This window comes from Oryzias melastigma, linkage group LG16 (genome assembly GCF_002922805.2).
Source record: "Oryzias melastigma strain HK-1 linkage group LG16, ASM292280v2, whole genome shotgun sequence".
In the NCBI taxonomy this organism is placed as follows: domain Eukaryota; kingdom Metazoa; phylum Chordata; class Actinopteri; order Beloniformes; family Adrianichthyidae; genus Oryzias; species Oryzias melastigma.
Genome location: NC_050527.1, coordinates 10,253,389 through 10,274,944, shown reverse-complemented (window position 1 = coordinate 10,274,944; position 21,556 = coordinate 10,253,389). Strand labels below are relative to the sequence as shown.

General features: G+C 37.2%; 3 protein-coding genes across 3 annotated transcripts in view; 2 read left to right on the top strand and 1 right to left on the bottom strand.

Annotated features, from left to right (window-relative positions):
• The window catches only part of osbpl3b (oxysterol binding protein-like 3b), a 34,823-nt gene extending 20,886 nt beyond the window's left edge, over window positions 1-13,937 (top strand). Inside the window, exons 5-23 of the mRNA XM_024268304.1 lie at window positions 63-176; window positions 345-506; window positions 664-787; window positions 2,589-2,692; window positions 2,889-2,981; window positions 3,067-3,226; window positions 4,893-5,023; window positions 5,527-5,628; window positions 7,000-7,131; window positions 7,592-7,685; window positions 7,765-8,006; window positions 9,248-9,385; window positions 9,464-9,527; window positions 9,601-9,679; window positions 10,002-10,146; window positions 10,651-10,795; window positions 10,873-10,999; window positions 11,729-11,851; window positions 13,120-13,937. Of these exons, the coding sequence (XP_024124072.1) occupies window positions 63-176; window positions 345-506; window positions 664-787; window positions 2,589-2,692; window positions 2,889-2,981; window positions 3,067-3,226; window positions 4,893-5,023; window positions 5,527-5,628; window positions 7,000-7,131; window positions 7,592-7,685; window positions 7,765-8,006; window positions 9,248-9,385; window positions 9,464-9,527; window positions 9,601-9,679; window positions 10,002-10,146; window positions 10,651-10,795; window positions 10,873-10,999; window positions 11,729-11,851; window positions 13,120-13,216 (2,376 nt within the window). The 3' untranslated portion in view covers window positions 13,217-13,937. The remainder of the gene's footprint in view (window positions 1-62; window positions 177-344; window positions 507-663; window positions 788-2,588; window positions 2,693-2,888; window positions 2,982-3,066; window positions 3,227-4,892; window positions 5,024-5,526; window positions 5,629-6,999; window positions 7,132-7,591; window positions 7,686-7,764; window positions 8,007-9,247; window positions 9,386-9,463; window positions 9,528-9,600; window positions 9,680-10,001; window positions 10,147-10,650; window positions 10,796-10,872; window positions 11,000-11,728; window positions 11,852-13,119) is intronic.
• A 1,774-nt stretch (window positions 13,938-15,711) lies between these two features.
• On the top strand, window positions 15,712-19,694 carry gsdmeb (gasdermin Eb). Its single transcript, XM_024267556.2, has 10 exons — window positions 15,712-16,084; window positions 16,955-17,162; window positions 17,242-17,437; window positions 17,670-17,844; window positions 18,010-18,130; window positions 18,260-18,346; window positions 18,746-18,873; window positions 18,950-19,109; window positions 19,189-19,262; window positions 19,347-19,694. Exons 2-10 carry the CDS (start codon window positions 16,958-16,960, stop codon window positions 19,569-19,571), a joined length of 1,371 nt encoding a protein of 456 aa, XP_024123324.1. The 5' UTR covers window positions 15,712-16,084; window positions 16,955-16,957; the 3' UTR covers window positions 19,572-19,694.
• Window positions 19,695-20,082: 388 nt separating this feature from the next.
• The window catches only part of mpp6a (membrane protein, palmitoylated 6a (MAGUK p55 subfamily member 6)), a 10,715-nt gene continuing 9,241 nt past the window's right edge, over window positions 20,083-21,556 (bottom strand). Inside the window, exon 13 of the mRNA XM_024267555.2 lies at window positions 20,083-20,972. Within this exon, the coding sequence (XP_024123323.1) occupies window positions 20,796-20,972 (177 nt within the window). The 3' untranslated portion in view covers window positions 20,083-20,795. The remainder of the gene's footprint in view (window positions 20,973-21,556) is intronic.

Sequence of the window (21,556 nt, the reverse complement as noted above, 5' to 3'; positions counted from 1 at the left end):
AGGATTATTCTCTCATGTTTAAATTTGATTTGTTTATTTACCTTTGCAACATTGTGTTGCAGATCGAGAAAGGAAAGCTGCACGGTTGTATCGACGTCGGTTTCTCTGTTATGGCCATCAAGAAGAAAGCCAAGTGTATTGATCTGGACGCCGAGGAAAACATCTATCATCTAAAGGTAAACCGCACGGCTAACCAATCAACGGCATTCCCACAAGCACAGAGGATGTGAAAAATTAAAAAGACTGATCTTTTTCTTTACCTGACTGAAAGACATTGTTATGCTGCGTGTGACGTCCTCCCTCTAACACGTCCTTGATTTCTGGTTGTGGGATCTTCTCTACAGGTTAAATCAGAGGAGCTGTTTGATGAGTGGGTCTCCAAGCTGCGTCACCATCGCCTGTATCGGCAAAACATTTCCACCAATCCTACCGAGAAGTCCTTCTGCTTCCCGCACTACCCCTCCCCTAACTCCCCCAGCGTGGTGGATGCCGCTTTAATCAGAAGGGTACGCTCAACCCCAATCACACACAGCAATGGAAAATAAAAGAAATCACCTCCGCATTCTGCTACGTTGTATTAAAAACTGAACTCCCGTGATGGGAATGTTTGCAAAGAAGGCAAATTGTTGTGGGATTTACCTTTGAGACCGTTTGCTTCTGCAGCGCATGTCTGTACGAAGGCCGTCCACGGTGCATCCTGCAGGAGCCTTCCCTTTGGGGCCCAACAGCCAGGCCAAAGTCGTCGCCTGGCTCCAGTCCTCCGATGAAATGGACAAGTGTTCCAAAGGTGAGACAGCTGGAAGTCTGCTCCTATAAAGCATATCTTCAGAAAACAGATGGTCGGCCATTCTTAAACAACTTGATGAAAAGCAGACAGTTATGGAAAAACTGTTTAATTTTCACGTTTTTATCAGCAAATTTGGGAATGATATATAATCCAATCTTTATTGCATAAAAGGAAAACGATATGTCGTGTAGTAAACCATACTTATAAAGAATGTGGCTGCATTTCTCGTGAAGCTTTTAACAAACAAGCTAAAAAATGTAAAGCTTTTCATTTATCAAAGCCACCCCGCCTTAAACAAAAAAATTATATTTTTAATATTTGCTGTGTTAAAAATGGCATGAATTGCTGCATTAGACACAAGATGAGTATTAGAGTCAGATTATTCCCAAGTTTAAAACTAAAAATGTCTAACTTTAGTTTATTATCAGCTAAATAACCAAACTTATTTTGCACAAACACACATGGAAAAACATAAATATAAAGCATATATTTGAATTTAAAGTAATAAAAAGGTAGGCTCTCATTGATGCTGTAACCTCAAAATCAATAATCATAAAATATAGAAGAGTATTGATAGCTGAAAGTGTCTTTGTCAGGCGTTTGATGGTGGTTTTCCATCCTGGAATGCAGGATGAAAAGGCAGGTAAAAATGCTCTGCTCACCTGGAAATCCAAATTAACCCATTTTGTCTGAATATATGCAATAAGTAAAAATAAAAAAATATATATGCCACATTATGTGAGTTAGAAAGGATGATGACAGTTAATCTAAACAATAATAACATTTCATGAACAAGCTTTTTCTGTTTCCTTTAGCTTCTGAGTAAAATAAGCCATTTCAAAGTTAAAAAAAAACATGTATAAGTTAAAATACTGCAAAATAGTTCATTTTTTTTTATAAACCGAACAGATCTTCATGTTGAATTCTACGTTCAGGGGGACCACGGATTTGCTGTGCTGGCGATTGGAGAGGCTGTCCTCTTTAGCCAAGCTGTTCCTCCACTACTATGCCTTAGATTCTGTCTAACTGACCGTTTATTATGTTTTTAATTTTTAAATCTTTTTTATGTATTATCATGTTAATATGTATTGGTTTGATCCTGTGTACACCACTTTGGGCCTCGTTGGTGCTTTAGAAATGAATAAATATATTATTGATTGCTTTTGTTAATATGTTTACTTTTTATTCCCATTCTTATTTTATTTTATTTTATTTTTATTTCTTCCTCATTGGGGTCCTCCCCCTCTGGGTCGGCTGCTGTTCAGCTGCTGCAGCTCTGGATGGGGGTCTGCATCGCCGCCCAGCTGCGGTGAGGCGGGCCCCCGCCTCTGATGCCGCAACTGGTTGTCTATGCTGCTATTCACAGAGGGAGGTCCCAACTATTAGCGGATCCAACAACCAATTTACGTGCTCAGCCTCTTCCCTGCTGTCTATCTCCATCAGTAAAGGGGTGGGAGGTGTGAAAGGGGTGGGGGTGTGTTCACGTTTGGGGGAACGGACTTTATTGATTACATGCAATTGCCAAGTGCTATAAAAACTATTCTGTTTTTCTGCCTCCAATGTTGCCGTAGAAAAGCAATGAGAGAGTAGTCCATTACCTCAAAACGTTTAGCAGAAGTAATTTGAGCTGAACGTCTGCATCTCTTGAAGCCTTGGTGTCTGGTTCACTCTGGGACAGTAGAACTACTGACGTCTCCAGTGTGCACAAGAGTCTTGTTCAGTCTGTCTATAATAGTAAAACTAAAACCAAAATTCTGATGATTTTTTGGGGGGGCTGACATTATTATCCTCTGCTCTACAGACCTGTCTGTGTGTGAGTCTTACCTGCTGGAGCTGAACCACATGCTGAAGAGCATGGAGGTCCTTCACCGCACATACTCTGCTCCATCCATTCAGGCACTACAGGTCAGCAGAGTTTCATTTGACCTTTGCCTAAAGTGAATTTCTGTTTTAATTATAATACCGCTCCCAGAAGTGGGATTTCTCAGAATTGTGTCCAGAAAGATTTATTCCTTTATCCACCATGTGAAATCAAACCCTCTGCAGTGTGCAGCAGTTACCTCTCCCTTGTGACCATCTATATCTTTCTTTTTGTTTAAAGAACTCCACATTTGACAGCCCCAAGAAAGAAAAGAGGCTTCAGAGAAAATGGCGCACTAAGACCTACAATAAAGATGTCAAAACAACTCTGCAGGTGGACAACGTGACAGTGCAACATGATCCCACTCATTCCTTATCGCCTTGGATTCACACTTCTATTTCTTCGGATCTCATCGCAGGTACCCGGGAACATCTCTTCTAGCTCCACCCGCCTCCACGCCTCCAACCCCAACCTGTCCACAGCTGCACTCCTCAATGGGAAAGCCGACCCAGAACCCCTTGATTCTCCTTTTGATGTTGCAAAGCTGCAGGAAGACTTTTATAGTGTCGCTGCCAACTGTGAGTGAAATTATTCCCACTTTATGTAACGGTTCTAAAAGGGTTGTCCAAGACTTTAGATTAATGCAGTATTTGACTTTCTGCTATCAAAGGTGCTGCAGCTGAAACTACTGTGTCAAAATCCTCTTTAGAACTATTCCCTTCTTTTACTTTGTGAAAGCTGCACAGTTTCTTGTGTTTGATCAACTTTATTTTTAGCTTATCTCAACAAAGATGGCTTTTTTTCTTCCTTTTTCAAAAAGGCTTTTTGTGCAGCACGGATCATTAGGATTTAGCCTCTGCTAAAGTGTCTCTTGAATTGTTCAGTTCATTAGAGACATAGCAGAAGAGTGGACGACCAAAGATCCAGTTAGCACCTTTGAAAATAGTGAGTCTGTCTGGTTGCTTTGGTAAAAAAAAGGAAGCATCCTCACTAAAATAAGTACTGGAAATAAGTGAATGTCTCCTTTGAATTCACAGAATAAAGTACCCAACCATCCTTTCTGAAAATAGATATGATAATCAATTACCACAATTCGTTGCGGTCAAAACGCTAAAAGCATAAAGATGATCGATTGGTGGTTTACTGTAACCATCTTCTAGATTGCCTTCATGCTATACATTTATGGTTGTTTTATAACCCCTAGTTCTCTATCGACACATTTGTCTGCTTTTATATTTTAATTGTTACAATGAACTAATTTGACTTAAGAATTCAGATTTTGTTATTTTTGACCCATTTTTAGCCCTGGATTATATGTTTCTATGCTTGCATGATGCAGCTATAAGTGCAATTTTCAGGGTCCATCTTGGGACATTTGTACCTTTAGTTGTCTACCTACTGTTGAGTCATTCATGTAGTTCTTGTAAAGGTGTTCCCTTTGAAAGCTCTTGTTCCCTCTTCTTTGACATAATGACGTCTGTCAGTAGAGACATGGAAAAGCCAGATAGGAAGATGATAGACTTTTTTAGGGAGAGTTTGGATGAATTTTTGACATAGAAGTTGAAGTAAAAGTCTAATTTGAGTTGCTCAGCTGGCCTGGGGGCGCCTTAGGGGTTCCCCCCAGCTAAAAGGATGCCCCTGTGACCTGACTCCAAAAAAGGAAAAGCAGATTGATAAATGGAGAGTTCAAGTTGTAGAAAAAAAATAAAAATAAATGTATTTTTGTGTATACGTGTTAATAAATAAATAAAAAATGATGAAACTTCATAATAAGATTCCTTAACAAGCTTTATTAACACATTAACAAACATTATTAATGTGTTTATAGGGTTTTAGTAGGACATTTATCAGCACAATAAGCCAAATAAGGTTGATTCTTAGTAAGATTCTTTAATATCTACAGGGAGACCATTGTCTACAAAGACCAAATTAATACACTGCTTACAAGCTAAACAAATGTACTAACTATTATCTTTGTTAACAATATATTTAGTGTTTTGCAGGTCCTCATCTACCATAAAAACTTAAAAAAGCAATTTTTTAATTAAATTGTGTCCGTAAATTTTATGTTTTACTTGACTGTCATTTGTTTTGTCACTTGGGCAGTTATGATGAAGAGCATGCTGGGAAAGTAATCTTACCAAAAGTACATAAAGTGCAATCTGACACAGTGATTCATTGCTCTAAAATGAAATCAAACTGGTTTGCAAACATTGTTTTTCTCTTGTTCTTTTGTCGCTTCAGTCCACGCCTCCATGAAGTCCATAATGAGTTCGCTAACATCTGAAAGGGAGAGATTAAGACAATGTCTGGATCATGAAACCTTTCTTCCCACCTCGCCTCAAGTTGTCAATTTGAAGAACACCCTCGCTGCGGTATGTGAAGCAACACGGAAAGGGCAAAGCTTTCAGTCAGCAGGAGCAGGTTAGGTACTCCACCTTCTCTTCAGCCATCCTCTCAGATGCCATGTCCTCCCACAGCTCTCGTCAGGCGTAACCCACTGATGAGACATTTAGAAGGATCACACGCTCCATTGATGACTGCCTACCTGAATCAGTAGCCGTGTGTCCGGTGGTTGCATCCTCCTACAGAGAGGCTTTTTCTGTTTTCCGTCTCTGCTAACACACGTTCATTGTCACGTCAGCTTGGAAATGTGTTGGCGTTGAAAGCAAAACTTCTTCTTGACATAAAAGTACATTTTCCTGCATAAGGAAGTTAGGAAGTTGCTGAAACACGTCTTTCTCTTTCCTTTTTGGCTTTTTCTCACAGCTGCTTTAAGTAATAGTTGCAGGAATGAAGATGTTTTTACACTATTACAGCTCTTTTTAGTTGGGTTTGTACTATAAGCAATGTCCACTTTGGTTATTTTTTTTTCCAGGCTTTAGCCCAGAACTCAGAGCTGAGAGATCGACTGAGCAAGATTCACTCCGAGTCCCACGTCGCAGAGCCCACACAAATAAATCTGTCTGCCCCTGTGCAGGTGGGTGCAGGAAGTCGAGATGATGCTTACTATCTGTCATCATTTTCTTTCCACACCATCAGAACTCACCACGGAATGAATGAGCCGATGATTATTGCCCCCATACTCCACATTTAAGAATGCGCCACATCATCCTTTTTTTTTCTAAATAATTTTTCCTGATTTTTAGATCAGATTTGCTGTCATAGCTCTGTAAAACGATTCAATCGTTAGAAGGTTTGTTAAACATTGCTAAAATGAGTTCTCTTCCTGTGAACTCACTCATTAGACACAGCTGGGGAGTTACTTTTGGCTCCAAATTCACCAAGAATACAAAGGAATACTCACCATGAAGACAATCCAAAAAATGTGTAGTTTTTACTAATATCATAACATGCAAATATCACTCTTAAACTGGCAGAATGAAAAAAAGGACTTCAATTATATTTTGTGTGCGATGCAATGGCCCAGCTTAGGACTGCTTATGGTAAATTAAAAAAAGGAGCACGTTTTTAAAATAAAGCTGAGCTATTGTGGATTATAAGAAAATCTGCAGTTAGGTAGAAACTGAAAAACGTATTTCACGCTATTGGAATATGACAAGCTTTTATTTTGTTTGATGCACCGCAGCAGCAGCAGCACAAATTTCTGCAGTACATGCATTTGTCATCATATATAGAGCAAACTAACCATTCAGTATATAGGAGAAGACGTCTGCAGAGTGACTTTCAAAAATGAACTATTTTAAGTTTAAGTTTAAACAAGAGGGGAGAAAATGCTATAAGAAAATGATAAAATATTTGAAAACTGACAGAGGTGAACAACTAACTTTATAAATCATGATGCTTTCTCCATTCAAAATGATTATTAGACACTTATATAGTAAATTATTAAATTCTGATATTGGGGTGGAGCTATAATATCTCACATGGGATGCAGAAGACTTTGAAAGCAGAGTGAATAGCCATGATGAATGAAAGGATCAAAATATTTCATTATTATTGGTGTTTTTATATCATTTTAAAATGTCGTTTTTGTTATTTTTGCATAAATAAAATTGTTTTAATGATTTTTTTAAATCGTTGCCAGTAATGATACTAATTTTGACTCAAAAATTGAAGGGGTGGGGCAAAGCTTTTTGCTGGGGGCTCAGCTGCCACCCTGAAGCTCTGCCCCTGGCTAATATAATACCTTGTATCTACTGTATTAGAAAATGGAGAATAACATTGGCAAATATTTTACAAATAATGTTTACCAAAAGAAATGAGTATCTTTGTTTTGGATGGCAGGAGTGTAATGGTTAGAGAAAAGAGGAAGAAGCTGTCAATCCTTGAGCTGAGGTGTTGCCCTTTGCGTCTTCTCACTGAACTTTGTGTTTTCTGTCACACACAGGACTGCATGGTTAACTCCCACACTCTTGTCCATCAAGCATCCAACGAAAGCAGAGCCTCAGTTGCAGAGTCGATATCAGAATTCTTTGACGCGCAGGAGGTCCTGCTATCTGCCAGTTCCTCTGAAAATGAGGTAGGAATCCTCAATTATCAGTCAAAATATTCCTACTGGTGGACTTTTGGTTATTTTATTGTTTACAACAGAAAATTTCTGAGTAAAATCACTCCAACAAATGGAGAACATGAATTAATCTCAGGCATAATGTGTTCATTACTTATCTTTACCAAAGGTTTCATCAGGTGATGTCATGTTAAAGTTTTTTTTCATTCACAAATGAATCCCACACTATATTTCCCATCATGCTGATGTCATACAGTCTTTTTGTTCGTCCTGCATGTCACACCAAGCTGAGTGAAAACAAAGAGCAGCTCAGAATGAATTGCTTTGATCTAAAAATACAGAAAGCTTTCAGATTTAACTTGTTCGGTTTATTACAGGTTTTTCTTTTGTGGCAGAAAGTTGAAAGAACAGCTCATTCAAAGGGAATAAAAATAAACCCACTCCTGACTATTTAAATATTTTTTTCTTTCAGATATCAGAGGATGACTCATACATTAGTGATATTAGCGACACCATTTCCGTGGATAATTTCAGCAATGATTTGGAAACTGATAGATCAAGCTCAGGTAAACACTTTTCATAAGTAAAAAATGATATTTCTGTTTCTTTTAAAGTTGATTTTAAGCCATATTTGTCTCTTACCAGGTCCAGGGGACGGGACGGTCCTTTGTCAGCGCAGATCCTGCCTGCCAGCGTTCACTCCAAACGGCAGCTCCATCAGCGTGTGGAGCATCCTGAGGAACAACATAGGCAAAGATCTGTCCAAGGTGGCCATGCCGGTGTCTCTGAACGAGCCGCTGAACATGCTGCAGAGACTCTGTGAGGAGCTGGAGTACAGCGAGCTTTTAGACAGGGCTGCCAACACACACGACCCCTATGAACGCATGGTGAGAGACTAAATCTCGTTAGACGTGTCATTCTTTGTTTGAAATATCTCTGAGATGTCGCACTAAATCACCCTTTCAGCTTTGATATACTGTTGCAGCGGGATGTGTTGTTAGATGAAGATAAAGATCTATTCTGTTCTATTACAGCTTCCCAACAGTTAAAAATGGCTGACACAACAGTTTCTTGTCTCATACAAGTACAACTTCCAGAACTTAGTTTTAAAAGAACCAAAGGGACTTTTGAAAGAAATTATCCAATTTAAAAACACACACTAAAATGTATTAAGAGGTTTTTAAAACCACAAAGCACAGAAATCTAATAACAAACATCATTATTTTTAAGGCAAACACAAACTTCCTTTTCTATGTGGTCAATTATGTAATTCATATTTCTCTGATGTATAGAATGCATTACGAAAGTTTTTTTTTCTTGTTTTTAATTTTTATCTGTCAAAGGTTACAACTTGTGTTTACAGCTTGAACAGATCAATGACAGTTTATCTGAACATAAAAAACAAGAAGGACAATAGGTTTTATCGGTGCAAAAAGGCCAAAAGCACATCTAGTTTTTGAATTATTCTTTCAAAACTGGTGTACAAGTCCCCTGAAGTATTTACTAAATTGTATTTAGTCAATTATTTTTTATAGTAACCATTTAAAGATACTTTATGGACTGCAGAGACAATAGTAATGTGTTGAAAATGCTTAAATTCACAGTTAGAGTTTTCCCAGCTACAGTTTGTGCAACACAACCTTCTTATGCTGCTTTCCGCCAATTTCCAAGTCTATTTTTTTAATAACTAGTTTTAACACTAAATTTGTTCTCTTTGATGAGACATCACCCGTAACCCCTTTGATGTTAATGTTACGCTGACAAACGTTACTGAGTGGTGTATGATTAGAAAACGTCTCCTGGTTCTCCGAGGAGAAACTTGTGTCACATCCTACTGCAAAGGAAAAGATAATTGATGCATGCGTCCTGTGTGTAAAACAAAAGGTTGTGTGTGGGAGGAGAAATGACCTCAAAGACATTCTACGTCTACGAAGACATTCTATGAAAAGCAATAAAAAAAGATCAGGGGCAACAATATTCACAAATGATCCCTTGAATCTGTTCGTGACCTTCAATTCAAAGTTGGAGCAAAAATAGGTGACCTTCTGATGCATTTGTGACGAGAAGCATTCTCTCTGGAAGAAATAGTTGTTAAGACAAATAAAAAAAAACTCTTCTCTTTCTGTAGATGTATGTCGCCACGTTTGTCGTGTCGGGCTACGCTTCCAGCTACCACAGAACTGGAGGGAAACCTTTCAATCCTGTTCTAGGAGAGACGTTTGAATGTAACCGGCCTGATAAAGGCTTTCGCTTTGTTGCAGAGCAGGTACACACACTTTTTACATTTTGTAGAATTGATACCAGAATATTTATAGATCTAGAAGTCATTTTTTTCTATTTGCAGGTCAGCCATCATCCTCCCATCTCAGCTTGCCACGCTGAGTCCAAAAACTTTGCTTTCTGGCAAGGTACTTGAATGTTGACACATTTGTCTGTGAGATATTGTTGCTGTTGCTTTAACTTGTACTTTTACATTTGTAGATGTGAGATGTAAGAACAAATTCTGGGGAAAGTCACTGGAGATTGTTCCTGTGGGCACCACTCATCTAACTCTGCCGGGGTGCGTACGTTCAGCTCAGTTTGTCTTCCTTGTGCAGACTGTGCAGCATGTCTGACCCAGAACTTTCCCAACAGCCAGCTGTCCCATTTCCACCTGCAGGAACAGCTGCAGAGCTTTTATTTGGATCATATGTTTTATGTTACATTCTGTCTTGTTTGCATCTAAAAAAAAAAAATGCTGAATTTTAAATTTGAGACTATTGTTTTGATGCATAATCTCAACACAATCGGTTAATAAAAACTTTGATCTCTAATATTCACACATGTTTAGCTAGTTAACTGCAGCATCCAAGAACTGATGAGTTTGATTCTGTTTCTGACAGATTTGGGGACCATTATGAGTGGAACAAGGTGACCTCCTGCATCCACAACATCCTGAGCGGGCAGCGCCGCATAGAGCACTACGGAGAAATATCCATCAAGAACTCCAACAGTGACATTTGCCAGTGCAAAATCACTTTTATCAAGGTGAGGCCACTTCTCACACCTCACTAAATGCACAATTTACCACATTTTCTGTTTAACCCTTTTTATCAGCTATTAGAATAGTTTCTTGGTACTTCATAAGCATTTTTTTCTCAGTTTCTGTTATGTAAAGCCCAGAGGGAAATAAATATTTATCATGATAAATCTGTTTTCCCTTCATTATCCTGCAAAGCAGCAACGCCGATGAAGCTCTTCACCTTCATACTTGCAAGTGCCTCAGCGTGTTTTTCATTTTGATGTATGGAAACTGCTGAGAGGAAAGGGGTTAATTGCTTTAGAGAGTACCTGTTAAAATGTATCTCCCAAAGCTTTTGCTGGTTAGCAAGTCAAGACACGCCAGGCCTCATTATGCACCATCATCTCTCATGGCTCGTGGGCACCTCAGCGCACACTCCAGAGCAGAAGCTGTTTATGCAACAGCAACATCTGCTGACGGGAAGAGGCTATTGTCGTCATTCCTACTCATCTTGATTTTTTTATTAACAGACGGGGTATTGGAGTTCAAGTGTGAATGAAGTGGAGGGGGCTATCACAGATAACAAAGGAAAGGTCGTCCATCGAATCTTTGGAAAGTGGCACGAAGCGGTCTTCTGTGGAGACCCGCCATCTGCTAAATGCATCTGGAGAGCAAGTACTTAACCTTTATTTCTTCTGCCATGCGTGATAAATTAGTTGGGTCTGATGCACTTGGTGTTTTTTCTCCTACAGACACAATGCCGGTCAACCATGAACAATACTACGGCTTCACAAAGTTTGCTATTGAGCTGAATGAGTTGGACTCGTCCCTGAAACTGCTGCTACCACCGACAGACACCCGACTGCGAGTGGACCAAAGGTAGGAAGTCAAATAAAATCCTCTCTGTTTGTTTGTACACTTTGAGTGTTTTTACATATATTGTAAGTTTTTCTGGTGAAAAAAAAGATTTGCAATGTGTATGACCAAAAAAATGTTGGATTAAGCAGAAAAACATCCATTTAAAGTCTCAATCGTGGTCTTGACAATAAAGAAAACTGGTCTCTTTAAAGTAAAACAGAAATAGGTCTCTTAAAAAAAAGAAAAAGGTTTAGACACTTTCCAATTCACAAGGCTATTCTTAGCTCACCTTTGAAAGGTTTACACGTCTTCAAAGTTAGCATTTCTACCCTGAGGCAGAACAGAGAGAAAAGTAGGACTTTTTCCATCAAGATAAAAAAGTTTTTCTGCTGCATCTTTTCAACCACAGTCTGCTGGTTTTGACAATAACGAGTTACACACTGCAAAAAACGATTCTTAAAAAATAAAAAGAGCCTTCTTTCAAGAAACATTGTCTTGTTTTTGGTCTTGCAAGAAAATAATCCTATTAAGAAGGATTTTTAATAGCAAAATGATCTTAGTTTAAGAAAATATGTTTTAGTGATAGAGTGTATTTCCTAAAATAATAATTGTTGGTAAGAATAGTTTTTGCTTATTTAAAGAGCACAATTTAAGATTGTTTTGCTTATTTCTAGGGTCTGTTTTTGGAGTGCACAATAAGTGAACCTGAATCCTGAACATAAATTAATGATGAAAATGTCTTGTTGGCAGATTGCTTGAGGAGGGGAATTTGGAGGCTGCAGAGGAGCAGAAGCAGAGGATTGAACAGCTGCAGAGAGACAGACGGAAAGTCCTGGAGGAGAACAAGCTATCACACCAGCCCAAATTCTTCAGGTAGCTTACAAACTCTGACTCAAAGTGCAGAGAGAATTACTGGTTTATTCTTAATAGCTAATAATACATGAAGATTTTTTTCATTAAACCTTTTTTTTTAGTATCAGTTTTTATGAAGCAGATTTAAATCAATAAACCCAAAAACACTTTGGCTATAAAAACTTGCACCATCACTTTTACTGGGTAATTTTTACCCTATGTAATATACCAAATAAATAGTATTTGTCATAAAAAATATATCCAAATATGACAACAGTACCAGTAGTTGTATTTTATTTTCTATTGTGGTTCATGTAACAAAATGGAAAATAAAAACATAGGAAGATCCTAAAAACATGATGGAAAATTACTAAAAAATTAGTAATTTGAAAAGAAAAAAATCCTAAAAAAAATAAATAAATATACTGAAGACTTAGCCTTTAGTCCACCTGTTCCTGGGACATTTGATACTTTATCCAGGGATCCATTACACTCAGAAAAATGCAAAACATTGAAAATCATGCAAATACTTTTGCTTGGGTGAAAATCACCCTGCGATAGTGCTCTAGAGAAGAATTTATCTGTGTCAAGTTTATTATTGGAGCAATTTAGGAAGTTCAAATGAACAAATACTGTTACCATCTGTAGACATAACAGATTATTTGTTCCACCAAGCAAAACAGCTAAAAAATAGGCTCATAAATGAAAAACATGCTTTATTAGTTTTTTATGGAACATTTTCAGTCATTTGCTTTAGCACGACACAACATGTGATAGAGTTTACGATAAGACAGTTCTCTTTGATAATAAAAGGAACGTGGGAAGTTACGGGGAGTCTTCCAAATTCATGTTTATGGTTCAAAAATCAAACAATTTCATGACAATTTGACATAAGAAGTTATATAAATTATGTTCAATCTCCATAAAAAGAAAGAAAACTCAAGAAAATTCTCTAATCTAAACTGCGAAGTTTCAATTTAAAAGTAATCTCTGTTTATTAATACACTAAACCCTGTAATGTATGGAGACTTTTTATACCTGACTTTACATGTTGGGTTTGTTAGTAAAAGAAAGCATCAGGATGTGCAAAAATTAAGCTATTAAGCAGAAGGAATTGTTTCTAAAATAATATTTTATATTAAAAACTAAGATCCACTCCCATTAAAGCTACAGCTTTATCTTAAGATATTTTACAATTCCTTTTTAATTTCACCCCTTTCAAAACTACCTTTAAGTATAATACATTATCAAGAAAAATACAAGGATTTACTCTTTTTTTTGCATTACAGTAAGTCAAAGGATGACACATGGGTGAGCAACGACACGTACTGGGAGCTGAGAAAGGACCCCGGCTTTGCCCACATAGACTTTCCTGCACTGTGGTGACGGCCTGAGCTGCAGCAAACACAACCGCCTGTGATCCAGGCTGATTTTGATGATGTCTATAACCCTGTCAGCAGCACTCAGCACTCAGCTTCTGCATTACGCTCCATCAAAACAATTGCCTTAACAGATGTTCTGTGCCGAGTACACATCTATTCAAGTGCATTTGTTCTGATCCGCCTCAGTTTTAGAAATATTTGCCCTTTCTTCCACATTTACGCTGTTTTGAGGACTGCTTGAATGACAAACCAATTTCATAGTTAATCTACACTAGTCTGAAATGTACCGAACGACTCTTTACTTAAGCTGTTGTCTGTTCTTGAACATTTTCTACCTCGGAGACAAATCGGCCTTGTTATGTCACTTAATGAGTGTAATCATACAATATTTATTCCGCGTCGCCTGATGCCTTACTACTTTTACAGACATCATTTTATTTATTTTGTTGCACTGCATTAAAGTCTGTTTTGTGAGGAAGGGCAGAAATGGTTTAAAAACTCTGTACTCTCATTGTGCCGATCTTATTCTTTTTTTTTTTTTTGCAGTCAAATTTCTGCTATTTTGTCTGGACTGGGTGAATGGTGGTACAAATATATAAGCAGAAGTAGCAAATACTAAATATAGAGAAACAAGCAACCCTTTGTTTGTGGCACCATGGGTACAATAGCAACTGTCAAAAAACATGCTCCAAGAGAACAAATAAAACGTTCCCTTGTTTCACTTTTTTGGTTGTTTGTCATACTTATTTGGGAATTTCATTTCTTCTAACTGATAATCTTTAAGGACTAATTCTGTAATATTCTTTATTTTATTTTTTAAATGCAACTCTCAGCAAAAGTAATCTTTTTTGTTCATTTTAAGTTGTCTAAAGTTATGTTTGCTTCACTGTAATATCTAGTGACGGTAAGAGAAGTCAGCTCTGCCTCTGTAGATGGGCAGCATAAATATTTTTTTATTTAGTAAAATACTGAATTGCAAGCAAGCATTTTTACAAGATCTCTTTTTACTATCATGCTCAGAGGAATTTAAAAGTTTTCTTTAAATACAATATATCCCATATTTTATAACTTATTTTGTACAGTTATTTACAGGAACTCTGTTAAATGTGCTATGTCTTGTTGACTTATTGTGTGTAATATATTTCACATTTGAGACATCGAACACTTTTTACAAATTGGCTAGACATAGCACTGAATGGGTTTGTAGATTGCTTGAAAAAAAGCAATCTTTGTTTAAAAAAACAAAAATATGATATGATCATGTTACACTTTTTTTCTGTTTTTAAATCTACACGTGTCTACAAAAACAAATATGATTATATGGTGTACCGCAGGATTGAAGCCAAGGAAAGAGTCAAAGTTTGTTTTATAATTGTCATATTTTTTTCACTAACTTGTTATTATTATTTTTTTAGGTTAAAACAAAATCTGTGTGCACCATTAATGAAGACATTTGTGTCTTCAGGAAGTGTCTGACGTACAAAAAGTCAAAACATATCACAGATGATATTTAAATCCTCTTTTTACTTATTTGTCTTTAGATGCCTATTTTATGACTGGAGAGTGTTAATCAAGTTTAGTTAAACATATTTGAGTGAAGAGTCTACAATGTGCATTGAAAATTTTAATTAGTGCTTTTTGATTCATAATATTTTTTTTAATCATCAATGCTTCAGACTGAAAACTTTTTTTGAGATTCGAGCATTGTCAAAAAACAGCTCAAAAGTTAAAAAAAAAATTCTGTTCCCATTTTGTTCCACTTGGTGGCAATATTTTATAGAAAAAATCAGATCACCAAAAGAGAAGATCAAAACTAAGATCACCATCACATTGTATCTGTTCTAGACATAGACTTAATATTTATACCCCCATGCTTTCTTATGGGGTCCAGATGACCCAACTTTTAATGTAAACATGCCGAGGATAGCACAAGACTTACCAAGAATCTAAAGTCTGTATTGGTCTGTTAGAATAAAGACACTTGGTGCATTAAAAACCATGTTTTATATGCTACTTTAAGACCCCAAAACAGTCTTTGAGCCCACATTAACTAGCAATTCCGATGAACTACATGAAAGGGGAGGTGTTTAATTTTTTTCTTTTTTTACAATTTCTGAGGTGTTTCAGTTTTACAGTCAAATGGTACAAAAACAACCCATTAATGTTATTGATTATGCTTCTTTAAGGTCCAAGGAAACTTGATTCTGTACAAATTCAATTAACTCAAAAAAAGTAAATATTCAATTTGTCAAAACAATCCTAAATATGCAATAAAATACTATTTGCTTTCAGAATTTTTTTATTTATTTTTGATTCTTGTTTTACTTTAAACTTGTGCATTATTCATCATTCATCAATTAAAATAATAATTGTTTACCATTTTATTACTTCAAGAGACAAATAATTGGCTCATGAGCTTGTTTAAAACTTCAACTTTTTTTGGCTTTTTTTTAAACCAAGTTGTTTTAAAAAAAAGGGGGGGGGGCTAACAGGTAAACATTGAATAAAACAAAGTATGCATAAAAGTTAATAAATGTAATTTTATTACTAAATTGTTATTACATTTAATTTATTATTAAAAGAAAAAAAAGCCTTTTGAAAGGGATTTTTAAATGAAAAAAATATTACTGATTTTCGCAAACAATGCATTTGAATACCATAACTAAATATAAAAAATAAAATTTCATAAAAAATATAAATAAACGACAATTTTGTGAGTTCGTATTTATGACTAGATCAACTTCTGCCTGTGAAGGGCGGGGCGTCTGTGACTCCGCCCCCTGTGTGCAAAACACGCAAGGCGGAAGTGTCGCTACTCCAAAATCAAAACACCGCCCGACAGCGCTTTGTCCGCAAGGAACATCCGTTTGAGGTAAACCGAAAACAAAATTATGCTGTACCACCCATTTATATTTTGTCATTCGGTGACCTCCTTCTTCATTGTTACGTTATATTATAATTTTTGTTTGAAACTGTTTAACTTCATTGTTCAGTCAAGTGAGACATTTTTTTTGTTAAATTAGCGGAAGTAGCCGAAGTTCAGTGTTAGCTAGTTGACTGCTACATTAGTGTTACTTGGGACTGAACCACATTCAAAAAATGTTTTAAAAAGTCAAACTTGCACGATGAAGTTGGAGGCAAAATTGTTGCAATTAAAAAAATTTGAGGTTATATGAGAAATTCATAATTAAAACTGGTAACTTTGTCACTTTGCTCTTTTAACATCAAAAGCTGAAAAGCTCACTTTGAATTACTCCAATTATTTACATTAAAATTTGCTTGGCTCAATGCTATACATAGAAAGTATCATTGTGATCAATCATGGAAAAATGTCAAGTCATGTTGTTTGGTGAAAAATATAGTAAGATTGGTCAATTTAGAGTCAATTTGCTCCCCTCACAACAGATCAACTGTGATCGGGTTCAGTTTTTCTTCAAAACTAGACTTAGAGGTCATTTTTCTGCTCATCTAAGTAGTTTTTTCGTCTTATGAACAACAGAACATCTTCCAAACAGCCGTTTAAAGTCCAACTTTCCTGAAGAACAGAGATAACATGTTGAGAATCTTCACAAACCTGGAGAGCAGCTGTTTTTGAAGATGGTTTTTGATATTATTTAACCTACAAATTTGCTGGGTGTTCTTTCAGAGCTTGACCAGCCAGCCTGTTTAGACTAAACAGAATTCAGCTTGTTTTACACAATACATTTTTTTTTACCTGAATTTTCTGGCTCCTCCCTCTCAGAAAATGTTTGCCCTAGCGACTAAAAACTTTGTGGATGAAGTGGATAAAAAGGGTGAGTTAATCCCAGTTTCCAGTCGGAATCATGACATTCACCTCCTGACCGTGGTGGTGAAGCACAACCGACACTGGTTCTGGCAGAAGCCCAAGTACATTCCAACTGATTTTGGACTCAATGATGTGCTGGCAGGAGACAACCCGATAAAACCAGGTGTGCAGCAAACCGCTGAACTTTCTGTATTATTTTTGATCATTAAAAAAATAAAATAAAAATGTTTCCTGATTTGCAGATGTGACGGAGACAGACTTCCTCAATTACAGCGGAACAATTTCTGACTCAAAAAAAGCAGCCGTCGATGCTCAATTGACCAGTGCCGGAACCCGCAGCATCGGAGGAACAGAATGCTCCACACTGAAGTCCAGCTTTGGGAAGTTGAAGAAAGAGGAGGTGGAGTTACAGAAACTGCTAAACGACTTAAAGGACAGGTTAGTTTTAACCTCATATTCCCACTACAGATTCAAACACAGTGAAGATCTCCAAACAGCAGATCTGGGGCCCGTTTCAAGAAGCAGGTTCAACAAATTTAGAGTTCGAACCTGAACTTAGAGTCACTGGACTCAAAATTCTCAAACTTTTGCAGAAGAAAAAAACATTACAATGCTTATAGAAGCACTAGAAAACAATTCCCTAGTTATTAGCTGGTTTTCTCTGTCATAGGGTTCTGGATATGTCCCATGTTCTGATCCGCCAGACCATGAAGAAGCACAAAACTGTTCTGGGGATTGTGAAGGAGCGCATTCTAACCACGATGTTGAGCTCAGTGGTTGAAGAAGAGGAGCGGAGTGGACAGTGTGGGGGGAGCCTGAGCTTATTTGGCTCCCTGAGCAAGAAGGTTTGTGACCTTTAGTGACCTCTGCTTTACATCCACAAATCGCTCACATCACAAACATGTATTTATGTTTATTTAAATACTTTTTTTGTTGAAAAATACAATAAAATCTAAAGACTTGGCTCTTTAAATGTTTCTAATTGTATTATTTATTTTTCATGATGGCAGGTTTCACTAAAGGACAATGCAAGCTTGACCAAAGACAGTAATGTCACCATTGAAATTCCCATCGCTACCACATTAGCTTATAGTGTGTCAGAGCTGGTGGTCCACCAGGGTGGGCAGTTCGGTGAGTACTCATCTACATTTTTTTATTTTTACTTATTGGAAAGAAAAAAAATGACACAAAGAGTGTATATTGGTTTGTTGTGTATTATTAAGATTTTTTCTAACCCAAATGAAAATGTGCTTCTGGCAGTTCTGTGTGTAACGAGTGACACAGATGGAGGATTTGAAATTGACTCTGTAGCTGGCTCAGAATCATCTGAAAGAGACCTCCAGAAAGGTGAGAAACTGTGTTCTCAGACTCCATTAGTCTTCTTGGAGAAAAATGTGACAGAAAAAAATCCTTTTTTATTTATATAAATTCATAAAGGGCAGCTAGAAGAGGGATTTTTGCTATTTTATCTCTAACGTGAACTTGACTTGTGGTGCATTGAAAGGTTGAAACCATAAAACCCACACAACCACTTCCTGTTCTTTTTGGCTTTTTATCTGTGAGGATTTGTTTGATTTAACTTGATTAAGACACACATAGCTAACACTTTATTCTCAGGAAACAGCTTTTTTTTAATTAACAAAAAAGAGTTTTGATTTTATAAAGACATCCAAGTCATGCATCAGTTTGGAGATTCATCCCTGTGAACTTACACTCAAAGTGCATGTTGTGTCTGTTAAACTCCAGAGCTGGAGTCTCTGGAGAATCATTTCCACACGCTGTCAGCTCTCCCTGCACCCAAGAGGTCATCTCTTCTCCAAAAAATCTCCGAACTCATGCAGACCCCGCTAGCCGTCGGAGCTCTCCAGAATGCAGTAAGAGGGGAGGTCAGACATTTTTAACTGTTGAAGAGCGATGTTAGCTTTTAAACGTGCATGCTACATGTTTAAGCTGGATCAGGTGCATGGGGATCAGAAGCCTGACTTGAGTGAATCCGGTCTGGAGGAGTCTCAACGAAACGCCATCGAAGCGGTCCTCGACCTGCTGGGGAAATGTGATGAAGCAGCCTCTGTCCTCTCTGCCTTCCATCTCATCACCAGCGCTTTGGAGGGTGAGAAATGATCTGCAGCTGCTGTTTTTGAGGTCTGGAGAGGAAATATGAAAATCTTTAATCCCTATCTGCCTCTCAGAGATGCCCTGCGATTGTCTCGCTATTTTAAGAACGTCAATCGACCTCAAAGTGCTGCAAACCCTGGAACTACTGGTCAGTGAAGACTATTCATCCTAAAATCAATACTACACAATGATTCTTTAATAATCTCATTACACCTTAATGCATGTGCTGCAGGTGCAGTGTGTGTCTGGAAGCAGGAAGACGCCTTTGAGCAGTCTGGAGCTGGAGGCAGACATCTATAAAGAGACCAAACATCTGTTTGAGTCCATGAACGTGTCCCTGAATAATGAGGATGGGCTGTTCGCTAAAGTGAAGCCTCAGGCGGGACACCTCCCCCTGATCCTGTGCATCAGCATCCGAGGTCTAGCCTCATTGGCCAGTGATGCAAAGTCAAACTGAGCATCAATGTATATTTTATACCAATGACTGGTGCTTATTACTTACTGACATTATATTCTGTGGTACAATTTATGACATTTTGTGATGTTAATGTAAAAATATTCGAATATTTCATACAAATTTTTAGAAAATCAATGAAAACTTAAATAATTGTACGAATGTTTTTAGAATTTTAGGTTTTTATAAAAAATTGAGTTGCACTAAATTAATTTTACTGTACATTTTCCTTTCAGCCTTATGTTAAAAAAATATTTTATGGAATTTTGTGCCAAAAATGTTTGTTTCTTTTAATACTGTATAACACTTTAATATCTCACTCTGACTCCATTGACTGTCTTGTTACTGACTTGCTTTCTTCATTTCAGTGATATTAAAAAGTATTTTGTTAACCAAAACTTTTATTATTAATTCAGCTTTGAAACTTATTGAGAAAAAAAAACACAAGCAAAAATCTTTAGAAAACACACTTTTTTAATTTGACATTTGAAAATACTTCCTATGTGAAACCTTGTAAAATAAACGTGGATTTTTAATTCAAATGGTTGGGTTTTAGTAATGTCACATCAAAAGGGATGGCTCACAGAGATGCAGTACCCTGTTCAAGAATCCTGTTTGCACAAAAACACCAGATGTTGCCGATCCAACAGTCCGGCGCTTCCACACCTCAAATGTCTGACAACACCAGCATTGTTAAAAGGTTCGAGTAAAAGAGAAACTGGGTAAACATTACAATATTGCTTTTCTTCTTCCAAGTGCAACATTATACAGTGACAGGCCAAGTGTTTTATTCACTGAGACTGAATGGAAGAGCAGGAATAAAAAAGGTCCAGAGTTTGACACTTGTGTCTGTTTTGTAATGACACGACGAGATGAAGCACTGTAAACTGTTAACACTGAGGTATTATTCATTTTAGAAAGCAAGCCCTCACTTTACAGAATAAATACATTTCTCACATACAGATGTAAAAAGAGTTAATTGGCAAAACCCCTTTTTTTGTTTGTATTAAAACAACTTGACACACAGGTCAGTGTCTCTTCAATCCCTTTGGAAAGAAAATATTAAAAAAATAACAACAGCCAATAAATAAGTACACTTCATGTGTGTCCAAAGTTGCATAGTGTGCTAGAGATACATCTGGCAATTTAGATTAAGGTGACTGATGCAAATGTTTGTGACAGCTCAAACCGTGACTTCTGTCCCGGCGGGGGGGCGGGGTCAGAGCATCAATAAACCCAGCTGACTGGAACCCACTGAGGCTCGACGAACAGTCGCTCGGCAGCATCCAGCAGCTGCTCGAAGGCCCGGTCCAGATTGTCATTGACGATGGTCAGGTCAAAGTAGTGGCTGTACCCACGGCGGATCCTGGCGCTTTCATCCACGGTCTTCTTTAAGTCATTCTCCTGTTGGAGCAGCAAAAAATCTTTAAAGCCAAACTCCAATCTTTTTATGATCTATTTAAAAATTGCTTCTTATGTCCTTTTAATTATGATTATGCTGTTTTTTGACAAAATAAAAAAAAAAGTGTTGTTTTCTAGGACATAGCTTCTCACACCACTAACCTGACATTAGGGGTGCAACAAAAATGGTGAGAAATATTGGAGCTGTACAGCCAGATGCATGCTCAGTCAAGGAAAATTAATCTAGTTGCCTACAAGTGGATGCGTTGGAGTTCAACCACTTTCATCTGCTGCTGGTTCACAACAACTTGAGAAAAAAAAACACTCAGAAATGCAATTTAATCTTAGTTTTCATTTTCATTTTACATGCTCTCCATTATCATAAAAATGCCACATGAACATGATAAACACACCATAAAACCCCATTTTCAGAGTGGCTCTTTACGAAAGCATCAACAGACTCACTAGCCGCGTTTCCATGGACACAAGTAAATGGAATAAAAGCCTGATCAGACTAAAAATGCTTCATGTAAACACGCCATTCGGAATACTCTGCCCCGATCAGACTCATTCAGATAAAATTTCCT

Excerpts from the sequence above, each read along its gene's own strand:
- gsdmeb (XM_024267556.2), top strand. The coding sequence starts at position 16,958 with ATGTTTGCCCTAGCGACTAAAAACTTTGTGGATGAAGTGGATAAAAAG. Across the intron at positions 17,163-17,241 it reads AGACAACCCGATAAAACCAG|ATGTGACGGAGACAGACTTC; the intron begins GTGTGCAGCAAA and ends CCTGATTTGCAG. Across the intron at positions 18,874-18,949 it reads TCGGAGCTCTCCAGAATGCA|CTGGATCAGGTGCATGGGGA; the intron begins GTAAGAGGGGAG and ends TACATGTTTAAG.